Genomic DNA, 24,886 nt, shown 5'->3' on the forward strand with positions numbered 1-24,886 from the left:
AATACAGCCCAGACAAAGAAGCAGCCTGCAACAAGCCAAAGAAAGAAGAAGCTGGGGCAACTAAGGCCTCTGAAGAAGGGGTAACCAAGACCCCTGACGACGATTGGTTAATTCAGACCCTCCTGGGTTTGAAACTCAGACTAACCAGAAATAGTGAAATCTCACTAGCTGAATGAGTGAAACTGAAAGATCTGTCTTTCTCTTATTTTCATTGTCTCACTCATCTGTTGATATCTTGAGTAACATCCCTCAATATGTCTCCTTTGTTTTGTGTCACACTTTTGACCATGCTCTCTTACTCTATTTCCCAATATGTGCCTTCTGGTCAGTGTGTTTGTCCTAACCCCTTTACTAAATACTCTTGTTCTGGTAACCTTGTATCTGTGGCAGTTTTTCCTCCTACTACTAGCTGCACTCAACAAGTAATTATACTCAAAGTTTGTATTTAAAGGTCCTAAGGGGTTTGTTATCCAGTCTATTTGCATAGCCCCACTAGTGAATGTGGTTTGAAAATTATGAAGTGGGTAGCTGAGAAATGAAAGTCACCCCTTCTTGCTTGACGTTCCCCTGTAACTACAATTGCCACAACCCCTATTTACCCCCACGATTCTTTCCCCCATAATGGTAATTTACCTAATGCCCAATTGTCCCCAGAGAACTATTCTTTAGGTGAATGGGGACTAAACTCACACGTTGTCCTACTCCAAACTATAGCCAATCACACAGAGGGCAATTGTTATATTTGTGCTCGCATTCCCACTCATCATAAGAGGGGTATTCCTCTTATGGGTATTAATGTTGATTTGTTTACCTTTGATTTGTCTACTTTTATTCCTCCAGGTACACCATTGTTCAACCCATCAGGTAATTTTATCTCTTTGGGAGGCACCTCATATGGTACTATCTGCAGGGAAATTGGCCAAGGTACGGTGCGGTTGGGTGCCTCCCTATGTGAGTATGTAATCTCCAGTAATGGCACTCATTTCCAGCTGGTAAATTTCTCTGGAATGATCCTGACTGTGAATCATAATCTCACTGCATTTTTTTTGTTTCCTCCAGGGCCCCAATTGTACTTTTGTTTCCCCATCCCTTGTACAATCTTTCCTCAGCAGACCACCCCCTGGGTTGTATTTATATGTGGACAGACAGCGGTGTCAGTCCTCCCTGGTAACTCTACAGCCATCTGCTTCCTGGGTGTGGTAACCCCAGCCATCCGTGTTGTCCCCACGCTGCCCTTGGGCCCAATTCGCAATAAACATGAATCTGAAAGCTTGCTGCCCCCCCTTGTCCAACAGTATGCTGGAGATTCAACTGGTCGAGCTATCCTCCCGGCCGTTGGTGTCTACCTGAATCATCAGGACATCATCATGTTATCTGTGACACTACAGACCTTCATGAATGAGAGTGCAGGAGTTGTTCAGAGTGTGGCCCAAGAGTTGAAGCAGCTTAGACAACTAGCATTGCAGAATAGGATGGTCCTTCATTACTTCCTCGCTTCCCAAGGAGGGGAGGGGGGTGTAGTCTTGTGAGCAAAGAATGTTGTACCTATGTTACTGATCAATCACTTAATTTGAGTCACCATCTCACAGTTATTAGGTCCCTATCCCAGGATGTCCAAGATGTGATTGATGACAAATTTTGCCTTGGAGGTATTTTTAACCATCTTTTTGATTGGCTACCTAATTTGGGATGGTTACACTCCCTTTTTCTGTATGGCATTGCTATTATAGTATGCCTTATCCTGATGTGTTGCTGTATACAATGTGTACCTGGTCTAATCCCTACATGCAAGAATGTTTTCACTGTGTCTCATTCTTCTCCCAAATACTTGTTTCCCTCTATCTGTTTTGAATCTCCCCACCATGTTGAGATCTCTCTTGACCCTGATTTCTTCTGAGTTCACCTACTTCTCTCCTACTCTATGTCTCTTTTGACCTCTTGATCTTACAATGTTATTATCTACCCACCAGCTGTGCCCTAAAATTCCCTGTCTTATCCCTATGCAGGATGCACTACGTCCCTAGGATCGTCTAGAACTTTCCTACATTGGGAAACTGGCCACGGAGAGACCATGGACCATCATCTACCTTGATGGCCACCCCGGTCGTAGCCTGTATACCCATAACCCACTCCTTTTTCCCTCCCTGGTGGTTTCTATTTCTTCATTGTCTTTCTGTATTGTTTTATTTTGATTTCATATTGCATTACCTTATACTTACACTCTCTATATTTCCTTCACAGGTGCAGAATTCCTTCACCTCCCAAACATGCCATGATACTGCCTGACAACCCACTATTCGCCATCAACTCTGCAAGAATGATGGGGATTGTTAATTGTTGTTAATAAATCTGGGAGGGGATGTTTCTGCACTATGTCATGCCACACACATATGTCATGCCACACACACATTTACAGCATAGGAATGTTTAGGTAGTTGTCTACTCCACCCGATGGCGACTAGCGTCCGGTAATAGCGGAATTGCCTACTACCTAATAACTTCACTCCTACCTTGTTTTTGCTTACCCTCTTGTAGTCCTGTGAACCATCTTGGACGCGAGCACCCATGTACTAATAGCATTGTGATTGTAATTGTCAAACCGCCATGAGTCACATTAAGTTTTTGTGATCGCAGCACTTTGACGTTTGCGATCAAAGGGGGGAATGTTATGAGCTGCTTATTCTATTTTCATTATTTTATATGTTTAACCAAACTTTTCCTTTTCTTTTACTGAACTCTTCTCTGAAACTGCAGATATATTACTTCTGTATTTTCCAGCAATTCACTCCTGACCTAATAAGTGATGTATCTTTAACAACTTACTTTTAGCCTAAAAAGTATATATCAGTACATCTTAAAGTTATGGCTTCTCCCATACATTGTTTTTTTAAATATCTGAAACTCAAGGTAAAATCCAAGGCTTCTCTCTACAGTATCAACTTCTCAATCCAATTAGCCAGCTAGCCTCTGGTCACATTCCAAGAAAACATATCTCCCAAATTTTAACATAGAGGACCTGTTTTTTTTCTTCCTTTCCTAGTAACCACTAATCATGTGAGATTTATTGGCCAATCATTATCAGCCAATTAGCTCTCTGCTTTGTAAGTTACTGTAATAGTATAAAAATGCATGTATATGAAAATGTGTTAGTCTTGCGTTGCTGTTTTTTGTTCTGGGACACTGTTGCAACAGTGTAATAAAGATTACCTCTCCTGAGGTGAGCCCTTGTTTGATAAATATCTGGTCTGGACCTCTTTATTACTGCACCTGAGACGAGCTCACTCACGACATTAGGGACAGCAGATTAGGGGTTCATAGGTATAATGTAGGTGGCGGCGATGTCCGGTCGGTAGATTAGGGGTTAAATAATTTTATTATAGTGTTTGTGATGTGGGGGGGCCTCGGTTTAGGGGTTTATAGGTAGTTTATGGGTGTTAGTGTACTTTGTAGCACTGTAGTTAAGAGCTTTATGTTCCGGCGTTAGCCCATAAAACTCTTAACTACTGACTTTTTTATGCAGTAGGAGTCTTGGAGGTAGAGGTTGTACCGCTCACTTCTTCCAAGACTCGTAATAACAGCGTTAGGCAAATCCCATAGAAAAGATTGGATACGCAATTGACGTAAGGGTAAAAAGTCGCGGAAGAAAAGTGAGCGGTGAGCCTCTACCTGCCATACTCGTAATACCAGCGGGCGTTAAAAAGCAGCGTTAGGACCCCTTAACGCTGCTTTTTAAGGCTAACGCAGAACTCGTAATCTAGGCGAGTGAGTGTTTAGTCTGAATAGAAATACTGAAATCTTGTTCTTAAAAACCAATATCCCATAGATACAAAAGGAGAAGTTATTTATAAAAAAAAAAATAATAATAAAATAATTACATAAAAGTATAAATGAAGCTTTCTTACAAAAAAACGAAACCAGTTTATGAAATAAAGAGACTATGTTCTGAATGGAGGTTAAATTCCCACATTTAGACCTAGATTAAAAGATTTGCGCTATAAAGGGTGCGAAAAGAACGCAACAAAAGTTGCTTTATTTCACCCTCCATAGCGCTGCCATTACAAGTTTTTAAAAAGCCGCCTTGTGCGTGCGATATAGTGGCGATAAGCTCCATGCCGCACAAAAGCCAAGGGCTGATTTGACATGCTTGTGCACGCTTTCCCTATAGACATCAATGTCTTTGTGACCACTGCTCGCCAGAAACACGGGGCATCAAGCCCCATTCGGAGCTTGATAAATATGCCCCAAAATCTTCTTAACAGATGAAACTTTGACTTTATATGGGCTATCAATATAGTTAAATAATACATTTAATAGTTTAAGGCTATTCCACTGCCCTCTGATTGGAGTTTAATGAGTTTAATGAAAAACCCACATGCAGGTTAGTGAAAAGACTACAGGCCTAACCCATGTGTGTCTCAAAGAATTGATCACAGTTAAAGGCAGCATGCACAACATGGTGTTTATATACAGTTTTTGTGTTGACATTAACAAAAGTGTTTTTTCCTTCTTAAACCCTTTATGGCGGAATAATAGTTTTCACATAGGAACAAAGTTCTGATGTAAACACTATTGGTAAAAATGAAATCACGTGATTGTCTATGTGATCAGGTGATTTCAAGGCTGGGATCGGATCATGGGGGACGGTTTACACTGCTAGGCACGCCCCCAGGACGATCCTTACCTTCCCCAAAGGGGGAAGTTGCAGGACCCATTATGTGGTAGGAGGTTCCATGCCTTCGTAACTGCGTTAAAGCCCAGAGCTGTTAGAATGGCATGGAACATCTTAACCGCATAAAGTGTAAAATATGCTCATTGTTAAATGCAAAACACAATAGTTACCAGTTACTGCCTGCCGAGTTTTTTATGCAATGGTAAAATGGAATAAGAAAGTAAACAGAAGCCGTGAAGCCATATTGTTTAAGCTTTACACGTGTCTATTAGGAGCAACTATACAAACAGGGTCTAAATCTGTACAGCTAGCTCCCAGTAGTGCTGTTCTGAAGGTGCTTGTGTTTAACCTCTTTCTTCTTAGCTGTAACTCTTATGGATCAATACAACGTCATGCAGCAAATGATGTTGTGCTCTAGATTATCTGCAGTTATGGGAGTCAATGGAAAGTAAAAAGGGGTCAAATTCCTTCTGGGATTTTGCTCTCTTATCTGAACACAAGCACCACAAGAGTTGCTCTTTTGATTTTCTATGAGCAGCCATTATTAAAATGGTGCGCTGCTCCTGTGTAAAACAGGCAAATCTTTACTGGTGCAGTTGTTGTCACTGATAGTGCTATGTTCAGGAGTAAATTATTTACCACCCACTGATTTTTTGATTTTTTTTGCAGAAGCCCATTCTAGCTGTTTCTAAGATTGAAAGACAAGGATTACAAATTTCAACATTAACTGCATTTGTTTTATGGTTTTATACTTAATTAAAATATTTCTTAGCTATTCATGGGCTGTCTCTTTTTAACTCGCTGAGATGATAAGTATTTTGTTTTTGTGCTTATTATACACTGGTGTAATTCTTGTGATCCTGTTTAAGATTATTAAAGGGATAGTATAGTCAAATATGTTCTTTCATGATTCAGATAGAGCATGACATTTTAAGCAACTTTCTAATTTACTCCTATTATCAATTTGTCTTCATTCTCTTGGTATCTTTATTTTATAAAGTTGGAATGTAAGCTTAGAAGCCGGCCCATTTTTTATTCAGCACCTGGGTAGTACTTGCTGATTGGTGTCTTAATATAGCAATCCAATTAGCAAGTGCTGCCCAGGTACTGAACCAAAAATGGGTCGGCTCCTATGCTTACATTGCTGCTTTTCTAAATAAAGATACCAAGAGAACAAAGAAAAATTGATAATAGGAGTAAATTAGAAAGTTGCTTAAAATTGTATGCTCTATCAAAATCATGAAAGTTTATTTTTGACTAGACTATCCCTTTAAGTAATAGTATTGGAGGAACAGTTTTTTAATATTTAGTAAGGTATAAGTAAAACAATCTGTACTTTGTATACTGCCAAGAGGCCTAAACAGCACTAAGCACCTAAACAGTTCTTGGTTGCCAAAATTAATTATTCACAGCTATGCAAACAAAGCCTAAGCAAGCCAATGGCAGTAGGCATATCTGTGTAGCCACTAATCCCCAGCTGGCTCCTAGTAGCACATTACCCTACCTAGATATACTTTTCAGCAAAGGACACCAAGAGAACAAAGTGAATTTGATAATAAAAGTTCATTGAAAAGTCTCTTAAAACTCCATGCTTAACCAGAACCAAGATTCTTCTTTTTTATTCCTTGTCCCTTTAAACCAATGTTTCTGTACAAACAAGTGCTTGTAAGCCATTACTTATCAATAAAGAAGCGTGGCAATTATGTTTTTGTAGCTAGTGAGCAATCAGCTTTAACCCTTTGAGTGCTAATGACCGATCTGAGCCGTCACAGAGTTTCCCACTCTGGTGCTAATGACGGCTCAGAGCCGTCACTAGCACTCTCCCACCTTGAGGGAGATCTGGGGGCTCCCACCCGCTCCTACCCCGGCGATCGTACCTGTAGAGTGACAGCCATTGCCGGGGCTTCCCATTTTACGTGGTGACGTCAAGCGCAATAACGTGATGACGTCACCGCACAACTTTATTTATACTTGACAATGTTAAGTATAGGAGCAGGGAGCATGCTGCTTAGAAGCCTGTATCTCAGGCATCTAAGCAGCTACAGACCCCCAAGACCCACCATTGGAAAGGTAATCGCCTAACCTTTCCAACAGTGTGAGTGTTAAAAAAAATTGTTAAAAAAAAAACAAAAACAAAAAAACATTAAAAAATATTAGCACCCAGGAGGGAAAGTGCTTAGCACTCAAAGGGTTAAACATTTTTACCTTTTGTTTCATACAAATTTTTGTTTAACATGTTTAAACATTAATAATCCTTTAGAAGAATGTTACGTTTCTTTTATATATCCTTTTTAACATCTTGGTTGCTACAGAGTGTTGCAACATAATGCAGCTAAAGAGTTAAACAGCCAGGAGAGTAAAGTTGAAAGTGAAACAGATTTGTAATCTTTTGTTAAAACAGTGGTGGGGGGGGGGGGGGCAGGGTAAAAAGACCGCGAAGATATTGATGAAGAAGGACCTGTTTATAAATGGAGCCCAAGAAGAATAGCAGCCGACGTCATCTTATGTTTGGGGTAAATACTAATAAGGTCTTGTTTTTAAAGGGTTTGTTCTAATTGGTTTAAACATTTTAATCAGTCCAGGACACTAACTGAGTAACCCATTCTACTCTGCTAGAGAGGTCTGCAGCTCATTGTGTACTGAGGGGGTTAAAGTATCAAAAAAATAAAAATTATTAGGAAATAAACCTACTAAATTATGTGAATTTACAACAGGATTTTCTTTTTGATAAATTGCAGAGAAAAAAAGTATAAATAGCATTATTTTGTAGCTGTTTTTTTTATTACTATTAAAGGGACAGTAAAAACTGTGATGTTTAAATAAAATGTTATGCACAGTAAAACAACCTTGCAATATACTTTAAATTTTTATTTTTCTACCCTTTTTATGTAATTTAGCTCTGAGAATTTGAGATTTTTTTAATTCTAAGATCCTAAAATGCACCCTGCGGACTTCTGAAATTTACCCTGCTCCATATTTTTTACCTTATTACCTTTAAATGATAACAAATGTAAAACAAAGTATTTTATGCTAATAATCTATAGTTACTAGTCTTGTTGTCTGCAGACTAGGGTCCAGACTGGCCCTTGCAAATAAAGCAAATCCTGGGTGACACTGAAAAACAATTGCAGTAAAAATGTTTAGATGTGGCTGATATATTCCTCTATAGCAACACAGCCAACAGAAATGTCTTGTAATTACAAGGTTACAGTCCCTTAAAGAGATTTCATTAACAAAAAGTGCCTTGCAAATTATTATATCAGAGCAATGAGGCTGAGAACATGTGACACACGATTTAAGGGGTCTAACACCAGGTATCACTAGCTATCGTTAAAATAACACTATGGGGACGATTTATCATTGTGCGGGCGGACATGACATGCTGTCTGCATTTATCGTTGCACATTTATCGTTGCATGTTCGTGTGAAATGCTTGTGCAATGCCGCCCCCTGCACATTCGTGGCCAATCCGCCCCTAGCAGGGGGTGTCAATCAACCCGATCGTATCTAATCGGGATGATTGCTGTTCGCCGCCTCAGAGGTGGCGGGCCAGTTAAGGAGCAGCGGTCTTATGACCGCTGCTTCTTAACTCCTGATTCCGGCGAGCCTGAAGGCTCACCCGGAATAAGCAGCTTGACTGCTTCTTAAACCGGCCCCTATGTATCACTATAATTACACTATGAAATAAAAAATCATATTGCTCAAATTTCTTTCTTTGTGATAAAAAAAATCTGCAACAAATTTACATTTATCATATTTAAAATTTATATAAATTCTCATTAAAAGCTTTGAAACTTTCAAATAACCTTAAAAAATAAATATCATTGGATATGTTAGTTTAAAGAATTACCATATACTGATAAAGCAATAAACCTAATAACCAACACCTCAATTACTGTACAATTCAATATACACAATGAGACTTTGCATTGCAACTTGTGACTCATTTTTTTGTTTAAAGGTATATACAAGTAAAAACAAATTCACTAATATATCAGAGCATTTTATTATTGCACTATTACTTTGCTATAACTATGGGTTTACCTATACAAAGGTGTGAAAAACATAGATAAACTCAACTGCAGAGCTGCAATACACTAACGCTCCAGAGCTAAACATAACTTGTGATTGGTGGCTATGCACATATGCCTCTTGTCATTGACTCACTGGCTGGCTGTGTTCAGCTACAGACCAGTAGTGTGTTTTTTTTTTCTCCTTATATTAAACTATATACACAGGATGCTAACAATTAGCGTTGCTTGTAAATTTTGTTTTGAATGTGCAGATTCTTATTTATAGTATAGAGCTGTGTTTTTCAATTCCAGTCCCCGGGGCACACTGCCAGGCCATATTTTTAAGATTACTTTGGGTGAGATCAGATTATTAACCATGGCTACTGATCAGCTGATCATTTCACAAGTCCTTTAGTTCATATGTCCTGTTAGTGTGACCTAACGACAAGAATAGGGATAAAGGATGGTTGATTTGCTAATAGACAATATAATAAAAGTGCTTTTATGTTTTTGTCACTAATAATTCTTCTAGCAATGCACTAACACCATTTCCGATACAAACACGATTAAAAGAATAAAAGATATTTTGGAACAAGCGTTGGATAACCTGAGAGAGGACAGTTTTAAACGATTCAAGAGGAAACTTAATTGCTGTCCGGTGCCTCATGGGTACAACAATATTTCATGGAACCAGCTGCAAAATATAACAGTGGACGACATGGTTGACCTTCTCATCAGTCACTACACAGCTGAACATGCACCCAAACTGGTCATACAGATAATGGAAGACATCAACGAACGGCAGGCCGGTGTGCACCTCCAAAAATTATTGAAAGCAGGTGAGCACCTGGCTGTCTACAATACACTTTGGGTTAGATTACAAGTGAGGTGCAAACGGTTTAGCGCTAGCGCAATCGTGTTTTTGCAAGCCATTTTCATTGCATTGATATTATAAGTGGAGCAAAATCGCGATTGCACTAGCACAATCGTCCTTTACGCTTTAAACCTTACCGCAATCTCAGAGCTGTGGTTAACTGTTTTCCAAAACAAAAATGTTGCCAAACGCTTCAAAAATACATTACAAAGTATAGTTACACTCATATTAACACTGTCTAATTAAAATAATTTAAAAAAAATATTGCACAAAATAGTTATAAGGGCTCAACAATATGAGATCTCAGGTGTTAGAGAAAAAAAAGGCTGCAAAGGGATTTAACATTGAGACACATACAGATACATGTATTTGTATGTGTGTATATATATATATATTTACAGTCATATATACACATATACAAACATTAATATATATGTACGCACTTATAGACGTATATATATATATATATATAAGTGCATTAGAGTCCTTTGCTATTAAGTAGATTAAAACATGATCAAATATATTTATGCAATATATTTATATTTAATAAAGATTTTAACTATGTATTTACTGTAAATATTTCACATTTACTAATGCGAATATGCTATGTTGTTTGCGTGATGGATGTTTTTTGTTTTTTTCTCTATTGATTTCTATGGGGAATGTGAAAATGCGATGGTGTTTGCGCGATCTCGGATCTAAGGTTTTTTTTTCCACTTTTTTGTCTCCATTGATCTCTATGGGGGAATACATGCATGCGCACGTGAAAACTTAAGTTAGGTTTTCCGCGCTATTCAACTTAATGCTAGTGCATTAAATAAGTTTGTTTGGAACTTGTAATATGAACATAACCTGAAAAGCACAAAATTAAAATCCTAGCGGAGTTTTCGCTTACGCAAAAAAGAAAAATTACTGCACCACTTGTAATCTAGCCATTTATCTCAAAGCTATTCTTATTTGCACAACTGAACAACTTTTTGAGTTATACAATTTAAACTCATGCAACTTTATATTGTTTATTAAACTAAAATTATCCCCAACTACAAATTGACATGTACATGTATGTGAACTCTGCGTACAAATATCGACAATGTTACTCTCGACTGACTTTTCTCATTTGCAGAAGTAAATATTTAGGGCTAGATTACAAGTGGAGCGCTAAATTATCCTGAACCCGCAAACGTGCAAATTTGCCCGTTTGTAGGCGCGCAATAAATAACCAGCCATTACAAGTGGCTGGTTATTGCTGCCGTGAGCTCACGTAGCAATTAGCACTCAGAAAATTAACCAGAGATTAAATCTCTTGTTAATTTTCTAAAAGTGCCCAACATGCCCTCTAAATAAAGTTGGCGGCGTTGGGGTGTTAGAAAAAAAAATGCCACTGAAAAGTGCCTTTACTTTGCGGTCTATGGGAACTGTGTGTTCCCAGTAAATATATATGCATATGCTTATTTATATATATATATATATATATATATATATATATGCATTGAGGAAAAAGTTATTTGATCCCCTGCTGATCTTGTACGTTTGCCCACTGATAAAGAAATGATCAGTCTGTAATTTTAATGGTAGGTTTATTTGAACAGTGAGAGACAGAATAAGAACAAAAAAAAAACGGAAAACGCATTTCAAAAAAGTTATAAATAGATTTGTATTTTAATGAGTGAAATATGTACAGATAGCCCTCAGTTTACGCCGGGGTTAGGTTCCAGAACGAATGGTTGTAAATCGAAACCGTTGTAAATTGAAACCCATTTTATAATGTAAGTCAATGGGAAGTGAAGGAGATAGGTTCCAGGCCCCTCTCAAAATTGTCATAAGTAACACCTAATACATTATTTTGAAAGCTTTGAAATGAAGACTTTAAATGCTAAACAGCATTATAAACGTAATAAAATAATCACACAACACAGAATATATCATTAAACTAAGTTAAATGAAGAAAAACATTTGCCAAGCAGCATTATAAACCTAATAAAATAATCACACAACACAGACTTCACTTGCATTTTTCTGCAAACAGCTCTTTCTATGCATTCCAAACTGGACTGATTTATAGTCAGGAAGATTTTGTTCCTTTGAAATCTGCTCAATAGCTAAGGTCTGGTTAAACTGATTAATTTCAGCTTGCTTGGTTTTGCTGCAACACAAGCGGACAGCTCCACCTACTGGCTATTATAATAAATGCACTGCTTCTCAATAGCAGTCACATGACTGAAAAAAAAAGGTTGTTATTCTGAAACGGTGTAAATTGAACCGTTGTAAAACGAGGGCCACCTGTATTTGATTTCCTATCAATCAGCAACATTTCCGGCTCCCAGATGTCTTTTATACAGGTAACGAGCTGAGATTAGGAGCACTCTCTTAAAGGGTTGATGGACGGGCCATGTACTGTCTAATCTTGGGAGAGAACCTCTTTCCCTCAATCAGGGAATTGAAAATGGGTCGTGGATGGGTATTCCAGCATGAGAGTGACCCAAAACACACTACCAAGGCAATAAAGGAGTGGCTCAAGAAGAAGCACATTAAGGTCCTGGAGTGGCCTAATCAGTCTCCAGACCTTAATCCCATAGAAAATCTGTGGAGGGAGCTGAAGGAGAGAGAGAGAGACGCGTGTCAGATGTCTTGGGAGTAATCCTAGCATTTGTATATGCTATTGTGAATAAACCTGGTACTGACATTATACAGACTCTATTTCTTTCCTAAGATATGGTGAGTCCACGGAATCATCAATTACTAGTGGGGATATCACTCCTGGCCAGAGGGAGGAGGCAAAGAGCACCACAGCAAAGCTGCTATATATGTCACTTCCCTTACCCATAACCTCCTCCAGTCATTCTCTTTGCCTGCGGTGCAAGGAGGAGGTGAAGTTTTGTTGTCTGATCTACAATCGAGATTTTTTTATTTTAAAGCAGAGTAGGTTTGCTCTGATCTTTCTAAAGGGTCTAGTCTTAGCCCATGTCAGTCTCTTCAGTAGGGAAATAGTGGCTTTTAAGCAATTGGGAACTTGTGGGGTACAATCCTCACTGCGTTTTCCCAAAACATTTTGCTGCCCTATTTAGATAGTCTGAGTAAGTTTACTCAGTCTTTCTGTATTTCCACAGGTCCATGTGAGGGAAAGTATCCTCTCAAACCAGGTGAGCTGTCCTGCTGCCGGACAGATGAATATTAAGTTTTATTTTTCTATGTAGACGGGAAAAAATTGGCACTTATTCAGCTGAAACGCTGCAGGGGGACGTTTTTTGTTGGCACTGTTAGTGTCAGGAGTTATTCATTTTATTGATGGCTCAGTAAGGATCCGTTTTTAGTAACAGATTATGTACTTTTTTGAGGGGTTTTATTGTTTGTTTTTAAGCCTGTTTTTCAAGAGAGTTATTTAAAAAAAAAGGAGGTTCTGATTCTGTGATGTCAGAGTTTTTGGCGCTTTTTTCACTTCCTGTAAGAGTGAGGTGCGCATATTTCAGATGGTCCTGCTGTTTAGAAGGCTTCTTGCTGTTTTTGCTTCTCTGGAAATCCGGATTGTAAACGGGATTGTTCTTTTCCTCAGTTTGCTGCGGGTTGCTGGACAGGTAGGGCACTCAGTAATTCTGCTGAGGTGTAGAGTGTTGCTTGGGGTATGTTTTCTTGATTTGGTAAATTTAAAAGGAACATTTATTTAAGAACATTTTTTTGGTTCTGTATTATATCCTTTGTTAAAAGATATATATATAAAAAAAAAGGTTTAAAAAAAAAAGTTTTTGTATTATGAATTAGGAGGCTGTGCAGGATGTTACCTGTAGCTTATAGAAATACACTTTTTGACCATGAGTCATCATTAGCTAAGGCAGATGCTGTTCAGGAGCCTTCTATTTCAGATGTGCCGCAGCTTTCTCCTCAAGCGTCCCAATCCTATTCATCTGCACATGCAGTGCCCTGCGTTTCCTCTCATGCTCCGTCTGGAGTTACTTTGCAAGATATTGCTGCCCAGGTATCTTCTGCGGTATCTGAGGCGCTGTCTGTTTTTCCCATGCTGCAGGGAAAACACAAAAGAAAAATGAAAGAAACAGTAGGTAAGTTTTCTGATCCTGAAGTGGCTAATCAAAGTATTTCCTCTCTGAAGTCTGAGAATGAAGATTCTTCGGGTGCATCTAAGGGTGAAATTTCGGATTCAGGCAGTATAATTCCTTCTACTGATGCTGAAGTTGTGTGGAAGGCTTGCTCAACTAAGAAATTGTTTAAACATTTATTTTTTCTGTACCTCTGATTTCGCAAATGCTATTAAATGTACAGATTGGTTTGAACTTTATTTTTCCAAGGATGTTGCTGTTAAGGCGCTGCCACAGCTTTCTCCTTTTATGTCCCAAGCCTATATGGTGTCAGATGCAGTGCCCTGTGGTTCCTCTCAATCTCCTTGAGGAGTGTATTTGCTTTCAGAAAATGCAAGCTCAGGTATCTTCTGCGGTATCTGTGGCTTGGTCAGTTTTCCTTTACTTCAAGGAAAAAGCAAGAGGACATTTTAAGTCTCAGATAAGAGGGTTTCTGCTCCACATGCTGCTGTCTTTTTCCAAGTTAGTGTGGAGGATTCGCCAGTAGTTTTGGAGGCTGAAATCTCAGATCTGGACAGTATAATTCCTTCATCTGTTACTGAAGTGGTTTCCTTCAGTTGTTTGCTTCAAAGCCTCTTATATTGTAAGGAGGTCTTGGCTGACTGGTTGACACCGATCCCTATCGTTGTCTTTCCTTCTGAGTTTTGAGACTTTGTTTGGGTCATGTCCAATCTAAGGGGCAGATTTATCTTTCTAGAGTATCTGCAATTCAAGTAGGATGAGAGGCATTCTTTGAACTGGATTCAGAGTCTTCATCTCTGGGAGTGACAGTTTCAGTCCCAGTTTGGGAACGGGATAACATAATTTATGCTTACCTGATAAATTCCTTTCTTCTGTTGTGTGATCAGTCCACGGGTCATCATTACTTCTGGGATATTATCTGCTCCCCTACAGGAAGTGCAAGAGGATTCACCCAGCAGAGTTGCTATATAGCTCCTCCCCTCTACGTCACCTCCAGTCATTCGACCAAAGACCAACGAGAAAGGAGAAGCCAAGGGTGTAGTGGTGACTGGATTATAATTTAAAAAATATTTACCTGCCTTAAAAAACAGGGCGGGCCGTGGACTGATCACACAACAGAAGAAAGGAATTTATCAGGTAAGCATAAATTATGTTTTCTTCTGTTATGTGTGATCAGTCCACGGGTCATCATTACTTCTGGGATACCAATACCAAAGCAAAAGTACACGGATGACGGGAGGGATAGGCAGGCTCATTATACAGAAGGAACCACTGCCTGAAGAACCTTTCTCCCAAAAATAGCCTCCGAAGAAGCAAAAGTGTCAAATTTGTAAAATTTGGAAAAAGTATGAAGCGAAGACCAAGTTGCAGCCTTGCAAATCTGTTCAACAGAGGCCTCATTCTTAAAGGCCCAAGTGGAAGCCACAGCTCTAGTAGAATGAGCTGTAATTCTTTCAGGAGGCTGCTGTCCAGCAGTCTCATAGGCTAAACGAATTATACTACGAAGCCAGAAGGAGAGAGAGGTAGCCGAAGCCTTATGACCTCTCCTCTGACCAGAGTACACGACAAACAGGGAAGACGTTTGTCGAAAATCCTTAGTTGCCTGCAAGTAGAACTTGAGGGCACGAACTACATCCAGATTGTGTAGAAGACGTTCCTTCTTTGAAGAAGGATTTGGACACAAGGATGGAACAACAATCTCTTGATTGATATTCCTGTTAGTGACTACCTTAGGTAAGAACCCAGGTTTAGTACGCAGAACTACCTTGTCTGAGTGAAAGATCAGATAAGGGGAATCACAATGTAAGGCTGATAACTCAGAGACTCTTCGAGCTGAGGAAATAGCCATTAAAAATAGAACTTTCCAAGATAACAATTTTATATCAATGGAATGAAGGGGTTCAAACGGAACCCCCTGTAAAACGTTAAGAACTAAGTTTAAACTCCATGGCGGAGCAACAGTTTTAAACACAGGCTTGATCCTAGCTAAAGCCTGACAAAAGGCCTGGACGTCTGGGTTTTCTGACAGACGCCTGTGAAACAAGATGGACAGAGCTGAGATCTGTCCCTTTAATGAGCTAGCCGATAAACCCTTTTCTAAACCTTCTTGTAGAAAAGACAATATCCTAGGAATCCTAACCTTACTCCAGGAGTAATCTTTGGATTCACACCAGTATAGGTATTTACGCCATATCTTATGGTAAATCCTTCTGGTAACAGGCTTCCTAGCCTGTATCAGGGTATCAATAACCGACTCAGAAAAACCACGTTTTGATAAAATCAAGCGTTCAATTTCCAAGCAGTCAGCTTCAGAGAAGTTAGATTTTGATGTTTGAATGGACCCTGAATCAGAAGGTCCTGTCTTAGAGGTAGAGACCAAGGCGGACAGGATGACATGTCCACTAGATCTGCATACCAAGTCCTGCGTGGCCATGCAGGCGCTATTAGAATCACTGATGCTCTCTCCTGTTTGATTTTGGCAATCAATCGAGGAAGCAGCGGGAAGGGTGGAAACACATAAGCCATCCTGAAGTTCCAAGGTGCTGTCAAAGCATCTATCAGAACCGCTCCCGGATCCCTGGATCTGGATCCGTAGCGAGGAAGTTTGGCGTTCTGGCGAGACGCCATGAGATCTATCTCTGGTTTGCCCCAACGTCGAAGTATTTGGGCAAAGACCTCCGGATGAAGTTCCCACTCCCCCCGGATGAAAAGTCTGGCGACTCAAGAAATCCGCCTCCCAGTTCTCCACTCCCGGGATGTGGATTGCTGACAGGTGGCAAGAGTGAGACTCTGCCCAGCAAATTATCTTTGATACTTCCATCATTGCTAGGGAGCTTCTTGTCCCTCCCTGATGGTTGATGTAAGCTACAGTCGTGATGTTGTCCGACTGAAACCTGATGAACCCCCGAGTTTTTAACTGGGGCCAAGCTAGAAGGGCATTGAGAACTGCTCTCAATTCCAGAATGTTTATTGGCAGGAGACTTTCCTCCTGACTCCATTGTCCCTGAGCCTTCAGAGAATTCCAGACAGCGCCCCAACCTAGTAGGCTGGCGTCTGTTGTTACAATTGTCCAGTCCGGCCTGCTGAATGGCATCCCCCTGGACAGATGTGGCCGAGAAAGCCACCATAGAAGAGAGTTTCTGGTCTCTTGATCCAGATTCAGAGTGGGGGACAAATCTGAGTAATCCCCATTCCACTGACTCAGCATGCACAATTGCAGCGGTCTGAGATGTAGGCGTGCAAAGGGTACTATGTCCATTGCTGCTACCATTAAGCCGATCACCTCCATGCATTGAGCTACTGACGGGAGTTGAATGGAATGAAGGACACGGCATGCATTTAGAAGCTTTGTTAATCTGTCTTCTGTCAGATAAATCTTCATTTCTACAGAATCTATAAGAGTCCCCAGGAATGGAACTCTTGTGAGAGGAAAGAGAGAACTCTTCTTTTCGTTCACTTTCCATCCATGCGACCTTAGAAATGCCAGAACTAACTCTGTATGAGACTTGGCAGTTTGAAAGCTTGAAGCTTGTATCAGAATGTCGTCTAGGTACGGAGCTACCGAAATTCCTCGCGGTCTTAGTACCGCCAGAAGGGCACCCAGAACCTTTGTGAAGATTCTTGGAGCCGTAGCCAATCCGAATGGAAGGGCTACAAACTGGTAATGCCTGTTTAAGAAGGCAAACCTTAGATACCGGTAATGATCTTTGTGAATCGGTATGTGAAGGTAAGCATCCTTTAAATCCACTGTGGTCATGTACTGACCCTTTTGGATCATGGGTAAGATTGTCCGAATAGTTTCCATTTTGAACGATGGAACTCTTAGGAATTTGTTTAGGATTTTTAAATCCAAGATTGGCCTGAAAGTTCCCTCTTTTTTGGGAACCACAAACAGGTTTGAGTAAAACCCTTGTCCTTGTTCCGACCGCGGAACCGGATGGATCACTCCCATTAATAATAGATCTTGTACACAGCGTAGAAACGCGTCTTTCTTTATTTGGTTTGTTGACAACCTTGACAGATGAAATCTCCCTCTTGGGGGAGAGAATTTGAAGTCTAGAAGGTATCCCTGAGATATGATCTCTAGCGCCCAGGGATCCTGGACATCTCTTGCCCAAGCCTGGGCGAAGAGAGAGAGTCTGCCCCCCCACTAGATCCGGTCTCGGATCGGGGGCCCTCGGTTCATGCTGTCTTAGGGGCAGCAGCAGGTTTCCTGGCCTGCTTGCCCTTATTCCAGGACTGGTTAGGTTTCCAGCCTTGTCTGTAACGAGCAACAGCTCCTTCCTGTTTTGGTGCAGTGGAAGTTGATGCTGTTCCTGATTTGAAATTCTGAAAGGGACGAAAATTAGACTGTCTAGCCTTAGCTTTGGCTTTGTCTTGAGGTAGAGCGTGGCCCTTACCTCCTGTAATGTCAGCAATAATTTCTTTCAAACCGGGCCCAAATAAAGTTTGCCCCTTGAAAGGTATATTAAGTAATTTGGACTTAGAAGTTACATCAGCCGACCAGGATTTTAGCCACAGCGCCCTACGTGCCTGAATGGCGAATCCTGAATTCTTAGCCGTAAGTTTGGTTAAATGTACTACGGCCTCCGAAATGAATGAATTAGCTAGTTTAAGGACTCTAAGCCTGTCCGTAATGTCGTCCAGCGTAGCTGAACTAAGGTTCTCTTCCAGAGACTCAATCCAAAATGCTGCCGCAGCCGTAATCGGCGCGATGCATGCAAGGGGTTGTAATATAAAACCTTGTTGAACAAACATTTTCTTAAGGTAACCCTCTAATTTTTTATCCATAGGATCTGAAAAAGCACAGCTATCCTCCACCGGGATAGTGGTGCGCTTAGCTAAAGTAGAAACTGCTCCCTCCACCTTAGGGACCGTTTGCCATAAGTCCCGTGTGGTGGCGTCTATTGGAAACATCTTTCTAAATATTGGAGGGGGTGAGAACGGCACACCGGGTCTATCCCACTCCTTAGTAACAATTTCAGTTAATCTCTTAGGTATAGGAAAAACGTCAGTACTCGCCGGTACCGCAAAGTATATATCCAACCTACACATTTTCTCTGGTATTGCAACAGTGTTACAATCGTTAAGAGCCGCTAAGACCTCCCCTAGTAATACACGGAGGTTTTCCAATTTAAATTTAAAATTTGAAATATCTGAATCCAATCTGCTTGGATCAGAACCGTCACCTACAGAATGAAGCTCTCCGTCCTCATGCTCTGCAAGCTGTGACGCAGTATCAGACATGGCCCTAGAATTATCAGCGCACTCTGTTCTCACCCCAGAGTGATCACGCTTGCCTCTTAGTTCTGGTAATTTAGCCAAAACTTCAGTCATAACAGTAGCCATATCTTGTAATGTTATCTGTAATGGCTGCCCAGATGTACTAGGCGCCATAATATCACGCACCTCCCGGGCGGGAGATGCAGGTACTGACACGTGAGGCGAGTTAGTCGGCATAACTCTCCCCTCGCTGTTTGGTGAAATTTGTTCAATTTGTACAGATTGGCTTTTATTTAAAGTAGCATCAATACAGTTAGTACATAAATTTCTATTGGGCTCCACCTTGGCATTGGAACAAATGACACAGGTATCTTCCTCTGAATCAGACATGTTTAACACACTAGCAATAAACATGCAACTCGGTTACAATCTTATTTAACAAAAACGTACTGTGCCTCAAGAAGCACTAAACGATTAAATGACAGTTGAAATAATGAACTGAAAAACAGTTATGGCATCACTCTTTAAAAACAACACAACTTTTTAGCAAAGGTTTGTTCCCATTAGTAAAGTAACACTAATTGAATTTTAAACATAAAAATTACAGAGCAACGTTTTAAATCACAGTCACTATATAAGTCTCACAGCTCTGCTGAGAGAATCTACCTCCCTTCAAAGAAGTTTGAAGACCCCTGAGTTCTGTTAGAGATGAACCGGATCATGCAGAAAATACAACAGTAACTGACTGGAAATTTTTGATGCGTAGCAAAGAGCGCCAAAAACGGCCCCTCCCTCTCACACACAGCAGTGAGAGAGAAACGAAACTGTCATAATTAAAACAAGCAAACTGCCAAGTGGAAAAATAATGCCCAAATATTTATTCACTCAGTACCTCATTAATGCAAACGATTCTACATTCCAGCAAAAACGTTTAACATGAAAAATACCTATTAAAAGGTTTAATGTACTTTTACAGAGTAATTCCGGTGAAATACCATCCCCAGAATACTAAAGTGTAGAGTATACATACATGTTCATTATAACGGTATGGCAGGATTTTCTCATCAATTCCATTCAGAAAATAAAAACTGCTACATACCTCAATGCAGATTCAACTGCCCGCTGTCCCCTGATCTGAAGTTTTTACCTCCCTCAGATGGCCGAGAAACAGCAATATGATCTTAACTACTCCGGTTAAAATCATAAGAAAAACTCTGGTAGATTCTTCTTCAAACTCTGCCAGAGAGGTAATAACACGCTCCGGTGCTATTGTAAAATAACAAACTTTTGATTGAAGTTCTAAAAACTAAGTATAATCACCATAGTCCTCTCACACCTCCTATCTAGTCTTTGGGTGCAAGAGAATGACTGGAGGTGACGTAGAGGGGAGGAGCTATATAGCAACTCTGCTGGGTGAATCCTCTTGCACTTCCTGTAGGGGAGCAGATAATATCCCAGAAGTAATGATGACCCGTGGACTGATCACACATAACAGAAGAAATAGGTATTTACCTTATATATTTCAGATTCTGTCCTTCAAAGTAGTATCCTTTCTCCTTGGGTTCTAGTGGGCCTGTTCATAACGAACTTAGACCTGAGAGATTTATTATTTCCTTAATCGGAATCTTCTCTAATTTTCTATGTTTGCGCCATCCCTGTCAGACCTTTAGGTCTTGGGATATTGCAAGTGTGTTTTTCTGGACAATATATAGTTCAGGTATCATCCTGACTTCGAGAAAACTCTTTTTTTTAGAGATCTTGTCCAATCTTCTTTTCAGGGGATGGGAAATTAATCTGGAGAAGAGTTCCCTTGTTCTATCCACAAGGGTAATTTATTTGGGACTACCGCCACAATACCCCGAATGCACCCGATTTTGTTTGATCTCAGAAGTTATGCAGAGTCAGGTCTGGTCAGTACCTGGATGGGAGCCCATCTGGGAACACCAGGTGCGGTATGCTTGGACTTTATTTGATTCTTTATCTAGGAGATGTCTTTCAGAGGTCAGAAAATCAATGATTTATTCCTTTTCCCCACTCTTCAGTCTTCTGTCCGGCCAACAGTAAGATCTAGTGGCCGGTGGATAGCTTAGCCATCTTGCAACCAGGAGGTTGGGAGTTTGGATTTAGCTGCAGTTGATATTTCTTCACTTTTCTGTGACTTTGTGTATGGAGAGAATTGGTCTGATGGTATTCCATGGACATCATTCCTTTTGCTATTTTCCATGACATGGAGAACATTTGGATCTGTCTTAAAGGATAGATTTAGATCAGATGACAAGAGACTTTCTTCCATAGTATTTTTTCAGGAGTATCTATCTCCGGGTGCGTGCTTCTGGAGATATTTCTGGGTAATGTGACCACGGATGCCAACCTGCTCGGCTGGTAAGCTGTCTGAGTCTTGTTTAAGGATAATGGACTTGGAAGTGTCTGCTCTACTCTTTAAACATCTTGGAGTTGAGAGCAATTTGCAGTGCTCTGATAACTTGACCTCAGTCATCCCTATAGCTTGGTTCCAGTCGGACAATATCATCTCAAGGGTTTATATCAACCATTAGGGAGGAACTAGGGGTTCCTTATCCATGTAGGAGGTAACTTAGATTGTTCAGTGGGAGGAAGCTCACATTTGCTGTCTGTCATCCACTTTCCAGGGGTGGACAATTGGGAGTTGGACTTCTAAACAGACTGATAATTCATCCCGGGGAGTGAGCATTTCCATCTGGAAGTGTTCTCTAGGTAGACCCTCACATGGGGGGTTTCAGGAGTTGGGTTCTGTAGGCATTTCGATAGAACGCCAAGTTTCGAAGGTAACGTTTATGGTCATGTGGTCCACAGACCATCCTGATAAATGTTCTGACATTTTTCTTGGATTTCAGTCTTGCATACCTTTTCCCTCTGGTTGTTCTCTTTCCACGAGTCATTACTTCTATTCTTCTCGCAGGATTTGGTATGCAGACCTAGTGGAAATGTCATCTCTCCACCTTGGAGAATACCTCTGAGGAAGGACTTCTAATTCTTGGTGTTTTCCTTCATCTAAATCTCTAAAGCTGACTGCTTGAAGATTGGACACTTAGGCCTAGATTTGGAGTTCGGCGGTAGCCGTCAAAACCAGCGTTAGAGGCTCCTAACGCTGGTTTTGGCCGCCCGCTGGTATTTGGAGTCAGTGATTAAAGGGTCTAACGCTCACTTTTCAGCCGCGACTTTTCCATACCGCAGATCCCCCTACGCCATTTGCGTATCCTATGTTTTCAATGGGATCTTTCTAACGCCGGTATTTAGAGTCGTTTCTGAAGTGAGCGTTAGAGCTCTAACGACAAAACTCCAGCCGTCTGAAAATAGCAGGAGTTAAGAGCTTTCTGGCTAACGCCGGTTCATAAAGCTCTTAACTACTGTACCCTAAAGTACACTAACACTCATAAACTACCTATGTACCCCTAAACCGAGCTCCCCCCACATCGCCGCCACTCGATTAAAATTTTTAACCCCTAATCTGCCGACCGCCACCTACGTTATACTTATGTACCCCTAATCTGCTGCCCCTAACCCCGCCGACCCCTGTATTACATTTATTAACCCCTAACCTGCCCCCCCACAACGTCGCCGCCAGCTACTTAAAATAATTAACCCCTAATCTTCCGACCGCAAAGCGCCGCCACCTACGTTATCCCTATGTACCCCTAATCTGCTACCCCTAACACCGCCGACCCCTATATTATATTTATTAACCCCTAATCTGCCCCCCTCAACGTCGCCGACACCTGCCTACACTTATTAACCCCTAATCTGCCGAGCGGACCTGAGCGCTACTATAATAAAGTTATTAACCCCTAACCCGCCTCACTAACCCTATAATAAATAGTATTAACCCCCTAATCTGCCCTCCCTAACATCGCCGACACCTACCTTCAATTATTAACCCCTAATCTGCCGAGCGGAGCTCACCGCTATTCTAATAAATGTATTAACCCCTAAAGCTAAGTCTAACCCTAACACTAACACCCCCCTAACTTAAATATAATTTACATCTAACGAAATAAATTAACTCTTATTAAATAAATGATTCCTATTTAAAGCTAAATACTTACCTGTAAAATAAATCCTAATATAGCTACAATATAAATTATAATTATATTATAGCTATTTTAGGATTAATATTTATTTTACAGGCAACTTTGTAATTATTTTAACCAGGTACAATAGCTATTAAATAGTTAAGAACTATTTAATAGTTACCTAGTTAAAATAATAACAAATTTACCTGTAAAATAAATCCTAACCTAAGATATAATTAAACCTAACACTACCCTATCACAATAAAATAATTAAATAAACTACCTACAATTACCTACAATTAACCTAACACTACACTATCAATAAATTAATTAAACACAATTCCTACAAATAAATACAATTAAATAAACTAGCTAAAGTACAAAAAATAAAAAAGAACTAAGTTACAAAAAATAAAAAAATATTTACAAACATAAGAAAAATATTACAACAATTTTAAACTAATTACACCTACTCTAAGCCCCCTAATAAAATAACAAAGCCCCCCAAAATAAAAAATTCCCTACCCTATTCTAAATTAAAAAAGTTACAAGCTCTTTTACCTTACCAGCCCTGAACAGGGCCCTTTGCGGGGCATGCCCCAAGAAATTCAGCTCTTTTGCCTGTAAAAGAATAAATACAATACCCCCCCCCCAACATTACAACCCACCACCCACATACCCCTAATCTAACCCAAACCCCCCTTAAATAAACCTAACACTAAGCCCCTGAAGATCTTCCTACCTTGTCTTCACCATCCAGGTATCACCGATCCGTCCTGGCTCCAACATCTTCATCCAACCCAAGCGGGGGTTGGCGATCCATCATCCGGTGCTGAAGAGGTCCAGAAGAGGCTCCAAAGTCTTCCTCCTATCCGGCAAGAAGAGGACATCCGGACCGGCAAACATCTTCTCCAAGCGGCATCTTCGATCTTCTTCCATCCGATGCGGAGCGGGTCCATCTTGAAGCAGGCGACGCGGATCCATCCTCTTCTTCCGTTGTCTCCCGACTAATGACGGTTCCTTTAAGGGACGTCATCCAAGATGGCGTCCCTCGAATTCCGATTGGCTGATAGGATTCTATCAGCCAATCGGAATTAAGGTAGGAATTTTCTGATTGGCTGATGGAATCAGCCAATCAGAATCAAGTTCAATCCGATTGGCTGATCCAATCAGCCAATCAGATTGAGCTCGCATTCTATTGGCTGATCGGAACAGCCAATAGAATGCGAGCTCAATCTGATTGGCTGATTGGATCAGCCAATCGGATTGAACTTGATTCTGATTGGCTGATTCCATCAGCCAATCAGAAAATTCCTACCTTAATTCCGATTGGCTGATAGAATCCTATCAGCCAATCGGAATTCGAGGGACGCCATCTTGGATGACGTCCCTTAAAGGAACCGTCATTCGGCTAGTAGGCGTCGGGAGAAGAGGATGGATCCGCGTCGCCTGCTTCAAGATGGACCCGCTCCGCACCGGATGGAAGAAGATCGAAGATGCCGCTTGGAGAAGATGTTTGCCGGTCCGGATGTCCTCTTCTTGCCGGATAGGAGGAAGACTTTGGAGCCTCTTCTGGACCTCTTCAGCACCGGATGATGGATCGCCAACCCCCGCTTGGGTTGGATGAAGATGTTGGAGCCAGGACGGATCGGTGATACCTGGATGGTGAAGACAAGGTAGGAAGATCTTCAGGGGCTTAGTGTTAGGTTTATTTAAGGGGGGTTTGGGTTAGATTAGGGGGTATGTGGGTGGTGGGTTGTAATGTTGGGGGGGGGTATTGTATTTATTCTTTTACAGGCAAAAGAGCTGAAATTCTTGGGGCATGCCCCGCAAAGGGCCCTGTTCAGGGCTGGTAAGGTAAAAGAGCTTGTAACTTTTTTAATTTAGAATAGGGTAGGGAATTTTTTATTTTGGGGGGCTTTGTTATTTTATTAGGGGGCTTAGAGTAGGTGTAATTAGTTTAAAATTGTTGTAATATTTTTCTTATGTTTGTAAATATTTTTTTATTT

General features: G+C 40.6%; 1 protein-coding gene across 1 annotated transcript in view; it reads left to right on the plus strand.

The window, feature by feature from the left end:
- The first annotated feature begins 7,116 nt into the window (after positions 1-7,116).
- LOC128641895 (uncharacterized) overlaps positions 7,117-24,886 on the plus strand; it is a 38,794-nt gene continuing 21,024 nt past the window's right edge. The window contains exons 1-2 of the mRNA XM_053694465.1: positions 7,117-7,182; positions 9,215-9,521. Coding sequence (XP_053550440.1) covers positions 7,138-7,182; positions 9,215-9,521 — 352 coding nt within the window. The 5' untranslated portion in view covers positions 7,117-7,137. The remainder of the gene's footprint in view (positions 7,183-9,214; positions 9,522-24,886) is intronic.

This window comes from Bombina bombina, chromosome 11, assembly GCF_027579735.1.
Source record: "Bombina bombina isolate aBomBom1 chromosome 11, aBomBom1.pri, whole genome shotgun sequence".
NCBI lineage: Eukaryota > Metazoa > Chordata > Amphibia > Anura > Bombinatoridae > Bombina > Bombina bombina.